We start from the raw sequence: 17,110 nt of genomic DNA, 5'->3' as shown, positions 1-17,110 counted from the left end.
CCAAATTAGCAGGAATCAAGATGGTTAGTTTGTCATGAGTCCCTGCCTCCAGTGTAAGTATCTTTACATCTGAGAACCACCCCCCAGCCATTCTGCCAGCTTCTGGGCACATTTGGCTCATTAGCAAAGTACTGAGTGATGAAAAAGGAGTGGACTCAGCATTATTTTATTGGCCACAGTAAAGATGTTGTCTAAGGAGGGATGTAGTGAAAGGTGTGAGGAGATCTCCTCAGCGCTCAGATAATAAAAAAGGCAGGAGGTTACAATCAATTCAGCACATTATTCAAAGTGAATTGATACAGCAGAAGCACCTTCCCATCACAAACTGTATTACAGATCCAAACAATATTTAGCTACTCCTTTGGCACTACATGCTGTATCACGTGGGAAGGAACGTGGAGGAGGGAGGAAAACAGACTCCCAGCCACACGTAGTAGAACTTGGGGAAATTGCATTTAACTGTCTTTTGCACAAACCCAAGAAAAGCTTTGATCAATAAAGAATTCCATTTTTACACAAGAAATGCCACAAAGAGGCAGCAAAGCCTCAGAAATAATTGATAGATGTTTCAAAGGGTTTTGACAGAACACTAAGTTTCGATTTCTTTAGTGACATCACATTTGAGCCAATTAAGAAAAACAAACCTTGTTAGGAGAAAACCTAGGAACACATTTGTACCAGAAATGGTTTTGCAGCTTGTATGCCCATGTCCTTTTCTTTACATATTGGCCAAAATCAAGGGAAAGAATAAACTGGGTTTTTTTAAGCAGGTTTTTAATGTTGAAGTTTTTTAAGTAGTAAGAACAAAGATTTGCTGTTGACTTTGTTCCTCATTTAGGAAGTTCTACTTTGAGTCTAGAAAACCCAGCATTTATAGAGTTGTTTTTATGATCAAATTACTTTGCTAAAAATAAAAGCAAATTAATTTCTGAGACCTCACTGTACCTAATGAGAGATCTAAACTTTAGTCTTACATCAAGACATTAGACTACAACATTTGGAAGCTTAAACATTACTTGCAAAAAGAATATCCATTAGAGACAATTATTTTGTGAAGAACAAATGTGATTGAGATCTCAAAGGAAGATTTTCCTATTCACTTTTCCTTCCATAAGTCTCCTCAGAAACAAGCAGGATTTCTGTAGGCTGCAGAAGAGTCAGAATGACAACATTACTGTTCAACTTTGTATTTGACAATGCTTGAGAATGTAGAGAACAGACATTTGAATAGTGTTTGGATTTACATAGCAGCAAGTCCAGCAAGGAGCCTGAGAGCAAAAACACGTTAACACTGGCTTGCTTACAAGGAGAAACTGTTCATTGCCCATAAATTTACAGAATATTAAATGTCAGTTTTCAACAAACAGGGTACATATTGTGAACATCAAGACTGGAATTTTAAATTCTTGCCAATTCTTGTATTTGACTTCTGCTCTTAATCAAAGTATGTGTTTAAAATATGTAGAAGTAGCAGTAATTTGAGTTTACTTCCATTATATTGTATCACCAGTAACACATTGGAACAAAGCTGTCAATGCCCTCTTGGACAGCTGCTTAGACAAACATGTTGTGACTCACACTGCTTCAAACCTGCTGCTGCTGCACAAATTGTAAGCCTTTCTGTACAAATTGTAAGCCTTTCAGGAAGGGTTCAAAGGGCATTTATTTCTTTAAAAGAACAATACTATCCATGTCACAGTAAAGGCTTATCAGTTACTTGTTATTCAACATGCAAAATGAAATAACCTCAAAGATACCATCCTAAGGTTTAAAAGGTCAAATTAAGTCTGTGAGTCTTTAAAGCAGTACACAAATTTTGATAGTAAACACTGGCATCTTTATAAAGCTGAAAAGGTTAATATTTTTGAGGTTAAAACTGGTTACTAATATAAGAAGTGGTTTGACTGCACAGCTGAATATTTAAATAGACAAAGCATTCAGGAAATACATCCACCAGTACACTCCACTCAATGGAGCCTGGTAAGAGCTGATGCTCTAAGTGTTTATTGTTTATGCTGCTGGAAGCAATGAGGCTGGGAACATTAATGGAATAGGCTCACAAAATAAACACTGAATTCAAATGGAAGGCAAGAGGCCTACTTTAGCTAAAGGAATAAGACCAACCCAAAATAACACATGTTTAAAGCCACAAGAAATATTTATTATCAGCATTAATTTGTGCTATGTTTTATTTTTCTATACAACAAAACTACTGCATAGCTTTCACAGCTGGAAGAACCACTCAGAGCTGAGATGTACACAAATGAAAATTATTTTATCGTCTGTCCAACATACATTCAGTGTTCCTGAGAAACCACTATATTCGAGTTGAAACTGCAAGATCAAACACCTACAATCAGCAAAACTAGTCTTGTTATCTACAGGAATGTTATTTTACTGCCGTTACCATATTTAGTTTAATCCCTTGATAGTGGAAGCTTGGATCTCCTTGATGCCAACCACTTATCTCAAACACATCAGTTCCAATTAAGAGGCAGCCCAAGCTTGTCATTTGTGAAAGGAAAAGAGAAGAGAGGGGCAAATGCACTCATAATGGTTTCATTCTGGTTTTAAAGCTGCCTGTTTGAAGCTTAAAAATATGAGACACTTGTATTACTGGGAACCAATGCTCAATTCTAGGAACAGTTCCAGGAAGCATACATACCCCAAAACAAAGCTACCAGTGTCAGAGGTACTAGTAGAAAAACGAACTAGGCTGACCATTTTTCCCTCTGCTTCACATAAATCTAATGTCACATACATAGTCATAAGGTTAAATAAATTTAGGTCAATAAACTACAAGTGTAAGTTAAATAATTTTGAAAGGTCAACAAACTACCAGAGTAAGATTATACTTCTAATAGTAAAATATGTTTATTATTAAAACCCTCAGCTGTTCTAAAACCAAGATAAATGTCTAATCTTCACAAACTACAGTAAGTGAATAAATTCGTGTACTTTACAATATAACCCTCTGCTTTCTACTGTTATGGTGTGCTATGGCTTTTTATTGCTATACATTATCAGCAATGAACTAGAGCAATCTGATTACAAATTAATAATTGTAGCTGGACTGGATGGCAGGAAAACTCTTTGCCTTTTGACTTCTGCTACGGTATCTTTTCAAATGAAACCAAATGGTGAAAGCTAATGTCAGCATTTTTGCTTTAAACTGCATTTCTTATGGCAAATAATGAGCAGTTTTCAGTATGCACCATGTAGCAGTGCAGGATGCAAGTTACATGTCACAAACCAATGCTGTGTCACAAGCCCTGATCCAAAAAGGGAGGTGGTGATCAGACAAAACTGACCAAAGTGATGCAGAACATACTAACCCAGGTTGGCCCACACCAGCTGCTCTCTACCTTCCATGAGTGGGCAGAGGTACAAAGAATGAAGACATTCCCATAAACCTCAAAGGAACGTCAGCACCTGTCTTTAGTACTGCAGTACCTACAGTTCTCCCAAAAGCAAGAGTTCAGGGGCTTTTATGGCATCAGAACATAGCAAAGCATGGACTCACCATTTATTCTGTTCCCTGACAAAAATTCTAATCTAAACACAGTATTAACTGGTCACTTCTTTGTATCTCCATAATGAAGGTATGTACCTAACCACGTGTACTTAGCCGTTAGTAACTACCTGTGTCTAACAAACCTAAACACAGCTGTTGTCTCACACTGATACTAGCCCTTTACTGCTCTGAGGTATTACACAGCAGCACAATTAAGACTGAAGACTTCCTCTTTTCAAAAAATATACTCCTTTCACTTAGTACTGTTTTCTTGTCATCTAATCCATATTCTGTATTTCCAAAAGTCCCACATTATAAACAGTTTATTATATACAAACCAAGTATTTTCAAAAAGCATCAGAATGTCTCTGACAAAAAGATCACTCTAAGTAAACAACACATCACTTTTCCTTTTAGATTGTTCCAAAGCAGATAACCAGTTAATCCTAAGGAGCAGTTCATCTCTACTCCAAAACACATGTACACCCCTGACTAGCAGTCTGAACACTCTAGAGTGGTGTCAGTAAGGCAGGGAACACAGCAGAACAGCAAATGTTGCAGCTGCTGGGGGCAGCTCTGCAGTTCATTTGGGAACCCTTGCTCCACAGATCAGCAAAAAGAGCCCCAGTTGTGGCTTTTCACAGAACAGAAGCTGAATTTCTATTTGACACCAGCAAACTCTTGATTTCCAACTTTTCCCCTTATTTACTGGCTGCATGCTGTGTAAGTAGGTAAGTATAAGCAGCCAGAGCTCTGACAATGGAGAGCTCTGAGTATTTCTAAATGTTTAAGAGGGGGGCAGTAACCTCCCTATGCTCATAGATAAAGCAGTCTAATTTCTATCCCTCCTTATTGGTCTCCTTTTGTTTCTCTGGGCAACCTTTTTTGACATTTTTCCCATCAGAAAAAAGGGAACAAGGCTTTATCTTTCAACACTGAACTTTAAAAAACCCAGAGCTACTCTCAAACCCAAATTCCTCTGCGTGCATCTGCTGTACCCCTGAGACAGCAGTACCTAAGGAGGTTGCTCCTGATAGTTCCCCTTTAGGAGTCAGGAAACATCTTACTTCAAGAAGCCCTGCTGTCCCTGTCACTACTCCTTCAGAGATAGGTAGTGACTCCTTAGACATCTGGCTCCCCTCCCACTGCTATATGGCTCTAAAATTACATCAAAAGTGAGATTTGCAGCAACTCTAAGATATCCACAGTGATTCAAGTGAGTCTGTGTTTCTGCCCTGAACCCCTGAATGGCCTCAGTTGAGATCAGTACTGCGCAGAGAACAGACTGCAACTCCAACCCTGGGGCCATTCTCCGCTACTCAATTCTTAGCAAAAGACTCCATACACAGCACACACAGTCCCCTGTAAGAAAATGCTTTAGTCCTAAACTCAAGTATTGCAAGTGCTTTGTGATTCAATACAGGGGTGTGTTTTTCAGGAATACACAAGTATCAAATGCAATAGGTACCCCAGGTGTCAAGGTTTCCATGTCATCCTGAAGCACTATCCCCCAGATTCCAACAGCATCCCAGCAGGAAAGATGTTTCCCATTGCTTGCAGGAGGGATGGGGGCACCCAGCCTGCTCTGTCTTCAGTGACAGCTGGGACACCACCAGCCTTCCAATTAAGCCCAGGTGTCACCAGCTTAATTGGAATGTGGCAAGGTTGCAGAGCTGTCAGAGGACGTGAATTTGGCCAGTAGTATTTGCATTCCTAGTAGCAGAGTGAAAGAGCCCAGGTCAGCTGTCACAGCCCAAGCTGAGCTTGTGGGTTTGACAATTTAAGGAAAAAGAAAACCACCAAAAACAAGCCAAAGTCTTTCCTGTGTCAAGTTCCACTCACAGCCATAGCCATCTGCTCCCCATCCCCAAGGACCTAAGCTAGAGCAGCTGATGCCAGCTGGTTCTGGGGTCCCTGAGGCGTTTCAAGCAGAGAACTGTCTGTGGCCCTTGCCAGACCTAGGCAAAGTCATGCAGAAGGTGGTTCTACACCGTTCAGCTGAAGGCTGCACACAAACACTAAAGCAATTCTTACCTGGGGAGCAGCCAGTTTTCAGCACTGCACAAAGCAGCCCCCTCTGCTCACCACACAGAGGATAAGCAAGTCATCAGGAAACCCCACATATCATAGGGGTTTCCTAATACCCAAGTCATCCTACTAGAGCAGCAATTTGCAAAACCAACATTTGCACGTTCAGGAATATTAGTTTGAAAAGCTGCTTAAGGAGTTCAGAATCCCTGTTTTAAATAAAACCTCTCCTAACTGCAGTCAGAAAACACAATCCAATTTGAAATTTTATGCAGAGTGAAGCTCCTTCCTTCCTACTGAAAATGGTTTGGTAGGGTAACAAAGTCCAGACTCATCCAACATTCCCTCTCACTTAGCAAACCCAAGACAGACTCCCAGGTCTCACTGGATTATAAATCCACTCAAATTTTAATCTTCTGACATCTTTATCTTCACTACTACTATTTTAGGTCCTAGAAAAGTTTTCAAAACTTCTCACAATCATATAAATTTAAAAAAAAGTTGGAACTGGAAGAAAATCCTCCAAGTATTCAAAGTAACTTTATAGTCCACTGCTGATTTAAATAGGACAGGATACCCCAAACATCAGTGCTTAAAATTAGTCTGAGGTTAGTTATCAGCTCTGCAAACGTAACCTATTTTTGCTTCAGCCTTAGAGCGGCACAGCTCTCTTCCTAAGGGAACCAGTTTCAGCAAAAGCTGATCCAGCTGCTCCTTGCCAGAAGGACCAAAGCTCAGTGTATTCCAGGGGGAGGGAAAAACAGAAATCTGATCAAATACATTAAACCACAGAATGGCTTGGGTTTAACCAGACCTTAAAGATGATCTAGTTCCAACACTCCTGCCATGGGCAAGGACACCTTCCACTAGACCAGGCTGCTCAAAGCCCCATCCCACTTGACCTGGAAAACTCTAGGGACTGAGCACCCACAACTTCCCTGGACAATCTGTTGCAGTGCCTCACCACCTTCACAGTGACAAATTTCTTCCTTATGTCCAATCTCAATCTACCCTCTACCAGAGTAAAACCCTTGCCCTTGTCCTGTTACTGGTAAAAGTTTTACCACAGGCCCTGGTAAAAATCCTCACTCATACTTCTAAAACCTCTGGAGGTATTTTAAAGGTCACAATAAGATCCCCTTCCTTTTTTTCTCCATGCTAAACAATACCAACTTTCTCAGCCTGTCCTCCTAAGAGAGGTGCTCCAGCCCTGAGATCAAATTTTACTATAAATTCTTCATGGGATTATGCTGTCAAATCATATTTCACAAAAAATCACTACAAAATTACAATGGTGCAGTGTGATTTGATCTACAGTGTCACTTATGCTATTGCTTGTGTTGATCCTAAACAGTACCTGAACACTTCCCAGCAGAGCAATTTCTACCTGGCCACACACACTTCACTTTATAGGACACGCTACTACAGTTCTGTCTGAGAAATACTTAGGGCTATGTTGGAAGAAAGCATTCTTTAACACATCTGCATGCATTCTGAGTTTTCCTAAATAATTTTAACAAGTTTGCAAGGGATGAACATTGTATGCATCATATTACATCATCATTGTGCTGCTTAAACATCTGTATTTTTAGTATTAAAATATTAAACTACTGCCATGTCAATCAAACAGCAGTTTAATGGGAGACTAAATGGGCTTCTCATATTACAATCAAAACAATAGAAATACTGACATACTGTGGCACAAAATTAGTATAAATAGACTTTATTGAAGTCAGTACCCTTGTACTGAAGCCAAAGATTGTGTCTACAGAAGCACAAGTTGTAACATTTCACAACTTCTAAAAGGAATGTCAACAATTACAACGATCATGCATACCATGGTCGATAATCACATTTTTAGAAGCATTTTCAACCATTTCTAAAGAAATGCTTATAACATTGTTATATATAGAACTACTTTCAATAAACTGCAAAACATTGATTAGCTTTTCCAGTATGAGCTACAGTGTCAACACAAAAGGGAGGCATAAATGTTTAATTTATGAAATCAGAATGGAATATTTACTGTAAAGAAAAATTAAAAAGCTTTCAAATAAAGGCCATTATTGAACCAAAGTGAAGAGCACAACTTGAACTTTGAATCCTTTCATCTCTTAAAGCTGTCCTCTGAATAACTTCAGTTCAAAGCATAAATTCAGTACTGTGAGTATTCCTTGGACTGAAGTTTGGCAATGATGCGATCCAACTGTCTCTTTGCTTCGCACTGTGGAAAATTGCTCATGTCATAATATTGAGGGGCAATTTTCACCAGCCTGTCAAAAAAGGAGAAGCTTGTTACTGATACTCAAACTTTAAAATAAATTTTACAGAAATTTTACAACTGTAAAGGAAGGAAACAAAAGTTATCCATTATTTTCAGCTCATTCTGCAATTCTAAGACTAACTGAAATTTACACACATGCACACATTTAAAATGGCAGTGCCACCCTGAGCAAGTGTCCAAGTTCAAAGCAAAAAGCATGCACATGAGTCTCACGAGATGCTCCTGTCTGGCCATGTGCCCCTTACAGACTCTTGCTGCTGCTTCAGTACCTGCCATGGCAACCCACACAGCCAGAGCCTCTGCTTACTGTCAGAGTCCCTCAGCCACAGAAGTGTACACAAACAACCACTTGTGTCAGAGTGCAGCTCTGTCTTAGCTGTTTTAAACTTAGAAGTACAACCAAGGCCACAGGATCCTGCTTTAGCTTAGTATTTGTTGAACCAAGATTTCTAAGCAGGGACTCAAACACATTTTCCACTAAGATACTACAGACAATGTAAATATATACGTTGTGTTTTCCAGCTTATGAATCTTTAAACTCTTCCTGTACAACAGTAAAATTACAGCAACTGAAGAACTTCCCGTGTCCCCAAAGCTTACTACAACCTGGTAAAAAAAGTACAACCTTAAAGACAGGCAAGATGCTTCAGATCTCTGCTTGTGTGCAGAGATTCAGGCTTCTGATTTCCTTGATATATTTAGCTGATGAATAAGTATCATAACATGGGAAGCTGTATCACTATTATCATCTCTTTCCTTAGAATTTTAAGAAAGCATGAAGTACTGTTCAGAGCCTTCTGAAAAAATCAGACAGAAGAAGTCTTAGATCTTGAGAACAGAAGCACTGATACTGAGTTATCTCTTAACTAACTCAGGTATGCAAGTGGGTGCTAGGACATACCCCCAAACCTCACAACTCCAGGCAGCTCCAGGCTTACTAAAGTAACTAGTTCTAAGTCAAGCTGTGCACTGTACACAGAGTCCAGGCATCAGAGGTCTAACACAAAACCAATGAAAAGGCACAAGTACCCATAAAGAAAAGCTTCAGTCATCTACAAAGTCTCAGTCCATACCATTGCCGTTCCTCAAACCATTTCTGTAAAACTAGCTTCAGGAAAAGTGAAAAGAATTACCTCAACTTAAAAAAAGGGAAAAAAAAAAACACCCCAAGAACTCTACAGTAGATCATAATTGTTGCAATACTTTGGCTTACCATTCTGGCTTGATGTCTGTACATGTCCGGATGTAATTCTTCGTTGTAAGGACAAACTCATTATACAGCACCCATTCTGGTTTGTGATCAAGAACAGTGGAGGGATGCAACTGCACCACCTGGTTATCTTTCACTGTTAAGTAATGCCCTGTTCGCTCCAAATGTGCCACCTAAATAAAAAGACATTTTTCCATTAACACAGGCAATTTTTAAATGAAGCAATTTCAAGCTGATTGTTAAGCGTTTTATACAAAACAAACAAACCCAACTTCCAAACCTCATCTAAATTTGGCACGTTACTTGACCACTTCAAGTATTCAAGGTTTTTTATAGACACAATCAAGATGCCAGATGTTTTCGCTATCTACCATGGTACGTGTATATTCTAATACACAATTCAAGCAACATACAAAAATAATTATCACCCAAAGAGAATAATCATTATTGCAACAGCAGCAATGAAAACACAAAGGAAGGGAATATATACTGGACAGGTTTGCAACATCACACAAAGTCAACTGTGGTCTACAAAAGACATCTGCTTCAAGCATTTCATTTGCAGTAGCCACTGTAGGGCCAGTAAGCCACAACATTATTCTTTTATGAAAGAGGTCTCACTACAGCATGAGCTTCAGAGCTGGAAAATGTAGGTTCAGCGACACACTTGTGCTGTGACCTTGGTGAAAATCAATTAACCTCCCTCTGACTAAGCTTCTTCCTCTATGAAAGGGAATAATGCCTGCCTTGCCAAGATGCTCCGATACCCAGCTCATTAAGATTTGGTAAAGCAGACAGTTATCCTTTCAATGATATCCTCTGTACCAACAGCTAATCTAACAGAACAAGTAACTAAAATTAACTCTTTGATACCAGTAGTTGAAAATAACCTCCTCTCACTATGTAAATATACACACACACACGGAGTAAAAAGATTAAATAGGTTGGGCAATGGCTGAAAGACATCAAAAAAGACATTTATAATAAGATCATTAGCTGTTTTCCTTATTAAAGGAAAACAGACTGTATACTTCCTTGTTTTCTTGAATTCCTAGGTATATTTCACCTTTTATTTTTGCCAAGTCAAGAGCAAATTCCACCTATTAGATTAAAACCCCAGGCCTTCTAAAACAATAGCTACCTCAAGTTTTAAGTCAGAATATCTCTTTACTAAGAAATTGCTTACTTTGAGTGTACTTCTCTTTAAAATGTTATGACATTAATATCCAGAACATGTTTTAGGAGTAGAACAAGATATTTCAATAGTTTGCAAATTTTGTCACACAAGATTTGAGAGGTAACAGTTTATTTCAAGTCTGGGAAACCAGAAGACATTCCTTTAAATGGAGATTAACAGCACACTGTAATGATTTAGGCCTAATTTTATTTAGCTCAATAAAACATCTGTAACATTAAATATCAGTATAGGTGCACACCAGACTAGACACTCATGTGTCACAGGCCTAGCACAAACACAGCACACCTTGCTGTAGGATTACAATTTTTTTCAAAGGAAGGTCTGTTTAAAAATCAATTTCATTTTTCAGATCAGAAGTACACAAGCATACAAAAGTATCTATTTTACCTGTTCTATTTCTTTCTAGAAAAGGACAGAACAATGCGTTATTTAGGTTTTATTCTAGAAAAGTGTCCTGTTAAAGTCAATACAATTTATCTTTGGCACCTCAGTCTCACTCATATGTATTAAAAAAGTAAAGTCTTATACTCTACCTTTCCCAAATACAATTTTCTTTTACATGTCATTTGTAATGGTAGAGTTATGTTTCTTATTGACTTTGCATAATTCTGAAGCATACTCAAAGAAAAATAAATGCTACAGAAATGTATCTCTTAATTAGCTCTTAATTTCCAGGGAAGGACAAGAATTAAAATAACCCCAATTACAAAGAAAATGTTTCCTTAGACCATTGATATCAGGGACAAGCCACCTTTAGGTGGTTATATATACTATTGTGACTGGCATCAATCCTGAGGTAACAGTGAGCTGCAGTATTTATCCTCTTTAGCTGTTTCTACAGAGCGTGCTTGCTGGCACACACCTTGGTAAAGAATTTCAGGGTCAGTGATGGCAACTCTGTGGGGAAATACACAGTGAAGCTATGGCTCCAAAGCAAGCCACAGTGATCTGCCAGCTGCTGCATTTTCCTGCTCATTCCTGGCCTGCACTGTTCCAGCACAGATGACTGAGCCCATCTTGCTTCTACTTTGTAAGTGGCCTGCGAGGTCACTGAGCTGAAAGAATTTAGAATGGGCTCAGGCAGGCACCAAGGTTGACATAAGAAAGCAAACAAGGACAAATGGGAGGCTTCCATTGCTTCTCTGAAAGCCTGGCTTGCAAGCATCATCAGTGCCTGTAGGAACAGGGGTGGTTGGACCAGGTGTCCTCCAGAGGGCCTTTTCACCTCATTCTGTGATGTTTGTCAGAGTATAAAGAGCATGAGTTTCCACAGAAACCACAGGATCATACAGAGTATGTCAGGGAAATGGGTTCATTTTTGATGAGAATTGGTAGCAAGGAAGAGACTACAGAACATACCTGAACCCTGAGATCCCCAAAGAATTAGGCTATTTGAACATGACTCTAAAAGAATGGGTAAGTGCCAAGCCAGCCCATGTATCTCTGCAAGAGATTACTCTGCAGCCCCTGAAAAGCCCACAAGGCTGATGATTTAGAGACAATTATAATCTTTCTATGAACGTGACAAACCTAAATAGAAACAGTGGCACATGCCACAAGAGGAAAAAAATGTTTCACTTCAAATTCTCACCACAGTTTTGTTAAGAATTACACACCCTCCTCTGAAATTTTAAGTATGCTTGTGCTTATTTCTTAGCTATCATGTCATGGAACCTAGAGGGTGAAGTCAGGGGTCTTCAATCAAACACTAACACTAAATCCAAATGCACTTGGAAGGTCAAAAGCAGGTACAGTATTACAAGTTCCAGCCCTTTCAGATTTAAGGCTATACATTGTGACTCGGTAGTCTTGACAGACAGTTTAGAGAAATGATTGGTCTTTGTTCTTTCTGATAAACCAATGCCAGCATGCACCAAAGGAACCTTGGCAGTTGCCTGGATTTCCAAAATTTCTGCTTGGAGCACACGCAAGAGTGTTTCTGAATCTATTAAAAAGTTTTACAGCACTCTTCTGCATTCCTAAAGAGCAAAATGAATACTATTAAATGCACCACTGACCACCTTTGTGTTGTAAGTTTATTTTATTAACATTCTATTATTGTAGGAGCCTGATTATGTAAAGACTTCAAAATATACATAATTCCATACAAGAAATAAGCACCAAAGACTGAGTAGCATCAGGAATGAGATTTTAATTAGAAGGCAAATCATCTGACATCTAACTTCCTGTACAGTATTGGTAATTTATCCTCTGTAGTGACCATGATGTATATAGCCTGTGTTTGACTATGCCACATCTCCCAAGAAAGATTCCAAGCTTGATCTGTATATCTTTCTAGCCAAGAGGGCCAATGGTATCCTGGGGTGAATCAGGGAGAGCACTGCCTGCAGCATGAGGGAGGTGACCCTGCCCCTCTACTCAGCCCTAGTGAAACTCATCTGGAATGCTGTGTCCAGTTCTGGGCTCCTCAATACAAGAGAGACATGGAACTCCTGGAGCAAGTCCACAGAAGGGCTATAAAGATGGAAAGACTGGAGCATCTCTGTTACAAGGAAAGGCTGAGGAAGCTGGGCCTGTTCAGCCTCGAGAAGAGGGACCCCATCAGTGCCTAATCAGTATCTGAAGAGAGGGTGGCAGGAGGAAGGAGCCAGGCTCTCTTCTGTGGTGCCAAGCAAGAGGACAAGAAGAAACAAACAGAAATGAAGTTCCATTTGAACATGAGGAAGAACTTCTTTACTCTGCAGTAGCAGAGCAATGGAAGAGACTGCCCAGAGAGTTTGTGGTTTCTCTCATAAACAAATATCTCTGGGAGATATTCCAGAACTCTCTGAACACAATCCTGTGCCATGTTCTCTAGGATGAGACTGTTTGAGCAGGGAGGCTAGACCAGATAATCCAACTGTAGTCCCTTCCAACCCAACCTATTCTTTGATTTGAGAACACAGGACTTGCTTCCACCTTTAAATTCTGATTTAAACTATCAACTATCAGTTCTTGTTCTGTCTTCAATACTAGATTGAAAATACAATGATAAAAACCTAGGTTGCTTTTGTCAACTGATAAAAAACAAAATCACTAAGAGGAAGATGACCCATCCTGAAGTCATTTGCCTTTTCCAATTCGTTTCCTTATCTTACTTTCTGTGGTATAACTATTTTTTGCTTAGTTTTAACCATGGTTACTTCAGCTACTATTAACAATTTAAAGATTCTAAGCTTAGTTTTGAATGGGTATCAGAGATAAGCCTCCATTAAGGGGTTACCTATTCTTGTGACTTATTTTGATCCCCACCTAACAGTAAGCTACAGTATTTATCCTATTTAGATTTTTCCACAAAGTATGCTTAACAGAAGTAGGAGAAATAATCTATACCTAGTTCCATAAATTTATTACCAAATTATAAATATATTACACAGTACAATATGCCAATTCCTCTCCCTTTGTAAGACAGACTATGTTTGGAACAAAGTAATTGAGAAATCAGTGCTTCTCTTTTTGCAAAGACCACCCTTGCTATATTTTACATATCCTTTGCATATTCTGATGTGTGATAGAGAAAGTTATTTTAAAAAGTTTTGCATTATAAGAACTAGAAGAAATCTGAGACACAGCACAAAAATTTTAAAAGACATTTAACTTGTCAATATCTATCTTTCCATAAGTTTTACTATATACAGAACTGTTGACAGTTTTAAATTATTTTACTATTCACTTTGCTTGTCTATGGTAGATTTACTGGAATTCAAATTTGCATTTAAATATGAAGGTAAAGAGATGATTCATCACCAGCAGAAATTCCACATTTATCTGTCTCTGACATGCAACTGAAGGCAGGTATACAGTACTTAGTACTGACTACATAACCAGTACAATTACAATAGTCAGTACAAGCCTATACTGTCTGACATAAACTACATATCTTGATTAGTACAGAAAATTCTACAGTGAATTTTTATGACTGGTTTTAGGACAGTAGGCAATTACCAAAGTCTAAACCATGCAGCAAATGAGAAGTATTTTGAGACAATGGCTACTACTGCGTTTTCTACTTCACACTGCCTTTTTAAATTTAGAAAGTTTGAAGAACCAGCTTCTGCTATGTGTTCTCCACACACCTCAGTACTTTACATGCAGAAGCTATCTAGAGTACATGCACACATTTCACAAGTGCCCACACTTGGAATTCCACCATGTTCTCTACTTAGAGGACAAAGGATGACGTATGCATTTCATTACTAAGGTTTTCTGAACAAGAGCCCCCAAATGCTACAGCCGGAATATTAGCTTGGAGAGGGTGTAATGTGTATACAGACTACAACTGTAAGTACTTCAGCTGCTGGTAAATAACATCTGAGTTTTTAAAATTTTTCTACTGAAGGTTTCTTAAAGAAACATGGAATTGACCATAAAAAGTTCAGAGCCAAGGTCAAATACATACCACACTATCGTGAAGGTTTAAAGAGCTGAAGAAACTCAAACTAAAATAGACCAACACTTGGAAGCAGAAGAGCAACAGCTGAAATGGCTTCCACTCCAAACAGCTCCAACAGGTCAGCTATACCTATATCCTGACACACCCAAAAACTTCTACTAGGCATTTTGTGTGAGGGAGGCAGTAAAGAACCTACTGACCATAGAAGCCCAAGCAGACTTCTTTGATTTTCATCTGCTTTAATTTTCATCTGCATGAGCCTACTTACTACTGTATTCACAGCAAAAATACTAAGTCAGATCTTTAAATCCTACAACACAGAGACTTGCACCAACACTGGTGCAGCTCCCCATGCATGGGAATAGGTGTTTTCTAATAGGAAAACACCAATTAGAGGAAGAGTTTTGCTCCAAGTAACATAAAACAGAGAGCACACCGACTTCCAAGTACATGGCCTCCCCACAGGTCCAACTAAGTGCAAGAACGCATTGGGTATACTGCCAAACAAAACTGCAGCTGTGACACTCAGACCTGCCTGGGGCCCAAAATGGAATGCTGGGCAGAAGTGTTCTTTGTCTTTCAAAACATTTACAGAATTAAATGTGGAGGTGGGAATGTATTCTGAAGCATTTGCCAAGAAATATGCAGAAAACATGTCCCAAATTCAAGGACTGAACACAGTTACAGCCTACTTGCCTGAAAGGTTACAGCAACTAAGGCTTTAGAACCATTTAATTATTTAAAAGCAGCCAACAGCCTTAATCTCGCATTTGCATTACACTGAAATGCAGTTGCTGACATTGATATTTCTGTATTCTGAAAACCCAGAACATGTTTTTGCTGCAGACTGGCTGGCTGAGCCCCAGAGACAACACTTGGCAAGGGCAGTTTAAGGACAGGGTGCCCAAGTCTGTGCCCCAGCTGGGGTGTGTAAGTGCAGTGCTTGTCAGGCCCATGCCATCTTCACCTGCACAGCACTGACCAGCAGGCAGTGTTTGTGTTTGAACACCACCAGAGTGCAGTCCAAGGGAAAAATCAGGAAATGCAATGGGCACTGGTCAGCCTCCTAAAGATAACAAGATTGTACTCTCCAGAAGTGAGGTTTTAGGCTCTAGCAGAGATGTTGCAGAGACGTGTCAAATGTTTTTTTGCTATGAAAAGCATTATCACAACAGTCCAAAATCAATGAGCATGGAGATTCACACTTTGTATCTGCAAGAGCCAGCAAAGACACTCTAGCAGTCTTAAGGATGAATGTTGAAGAGAAAAAACACAGCAAGATGGGACTAGGGGGGGAACCAAAAAAACCCCAAAACCAAACAAAAAATAGACAAAAACCCAAGCAGTCTGCATTCTAGACTGGGGCATTGCTTAACCTGAAATGCAAAGCATGCAGGTGGCAGCAGTGGAGACTGGCTTTCATAGCATCCTGGCTCAATTGGCAAAGGCATTTCAAACAGCATACATCTTGAGATTACAGAAGTGCTCCAGTATCTGACTCATGTAATTGAAAATTGAACTATAAATATGGAAAAATATACAAATGAAAATACTATCTTTCTGTAAGTATCATGTTTTCATATTTACGTATCACTTTACTTCCCCTTTTGGTATCAGATTACAAATAACTTTAGAACTACATATTCTGAAGTTACTTTGAAATATTTTATGTAGTCACTTCATGAATGCTCATAGCAGAAAGGAGATTTTGATACACTGATAAGACTGCCTTCAATTTTTCTTGCATTTGACTAAAGAATGTGCTACTTGAGTCATCACCTAGCAACTTGACAAAGACTACATAGTAACATAGCTAGCCACATGCAATTTAAGCAACATTTATTAAGCTTTAGCAAATTATAACAACAATACTAACATTATGAGCCACATAAACACTGAACTACTTTCTCTATGAGAATACACACATACCTGCATGAAATACCCAGTAACTAATGCCTTTCTTATGTTGATGTAATAGTCTCGACTGGTAAAATCTGTGCTTCTACGAGGCAAATTAAATCTATCCATGATTCGTGACAGCTGCTGGCGTACATTGTCTGCAGACATCAGGGACCTGTAGTTAATGAAGTTGTCGTAACACCACTGAACCGACTCATGATCTGCAACATTAGAAAATATGAATCAAAATTAGAACAAGTAAATGAAATAGCAACTAACCAATTCATCAGCCAGATGAACCAGAAAAAATATCCATAAACTTTTATAAATGGTAACAGCTCTTGGTTTATTCAGTTGATTTCCTGCACTAGGTAACTTGCCAAAACTTTTCTATCCAGGAAGCACGTGGTCAGGACAGAAGAAAAGCAGGGGTTTTCCCTCCCTCACCAATATAACATAAATACAATCACTGATGTTTTACTGAAATACCATACCACTAAATATTGGACACTTCAAAAATCCCACCCTGCAACTAGAAAAACCATCTTCCAAACTTGAAGTGTAAAACGTAACATGTCAGGACA

At 39.0% G+C, this 17,110-nt stretch overlaps 1 protein-coding gene across 1 annotated transcript in view; it reads right to left on the bottom strand.

The window, feature by feature from the left end:
• Nucleotides 1–2,139: 2,139 nt before the first annotated feature.
• The window catches only part of DHX15 (DEAH-box helicase 15), a 50,322-nt gene continuing 35,351 nt past the window's right edge, over nt 2,140–17,110 (bottom strand). The window contains exons 12-14 of the mRNA XM_036382763.2: nt 16,557–16,747; nt 9,040–9,209; nt 2,140–7,815 (exon numbers count right to left, since the gene is read on the bottom strand). Of these exons, the coding sequence (XP_036238656.1) occupies nt 7,698–7,815; nt 9,040–9,209; nt 16,557–16,747 (479 nt within the window). The 3' untranslated portion in view covers nt 2,140–7,697. The remainder of the gene's footprint in view (nt 7,816–9,039; nt 9,210–16,556; nt 16,748–17,110) is intronic.

The sequence above is a fragment of the Molothrus ater genome, chromosome 4 (assembly GCF_012460135.2).
Source record: "Molothrus ater isolate BHLD 08-10-18 breed brown headed cowbird chromosome 4, BPBGC_Mater_1.1, whole genome shotgun sequence".
NCBI classification, from domain to species: Eukaryota; Metazoa; Chordata; class Aves; order Passeriformes; family Icteridae; genus Molothrus; species Molothrus ater.
The sequence above is the reverse complement of the archived record's forward strand: the minus strand, read 5'-3'. Positions and strand labels throughout refer to the sequence as shown.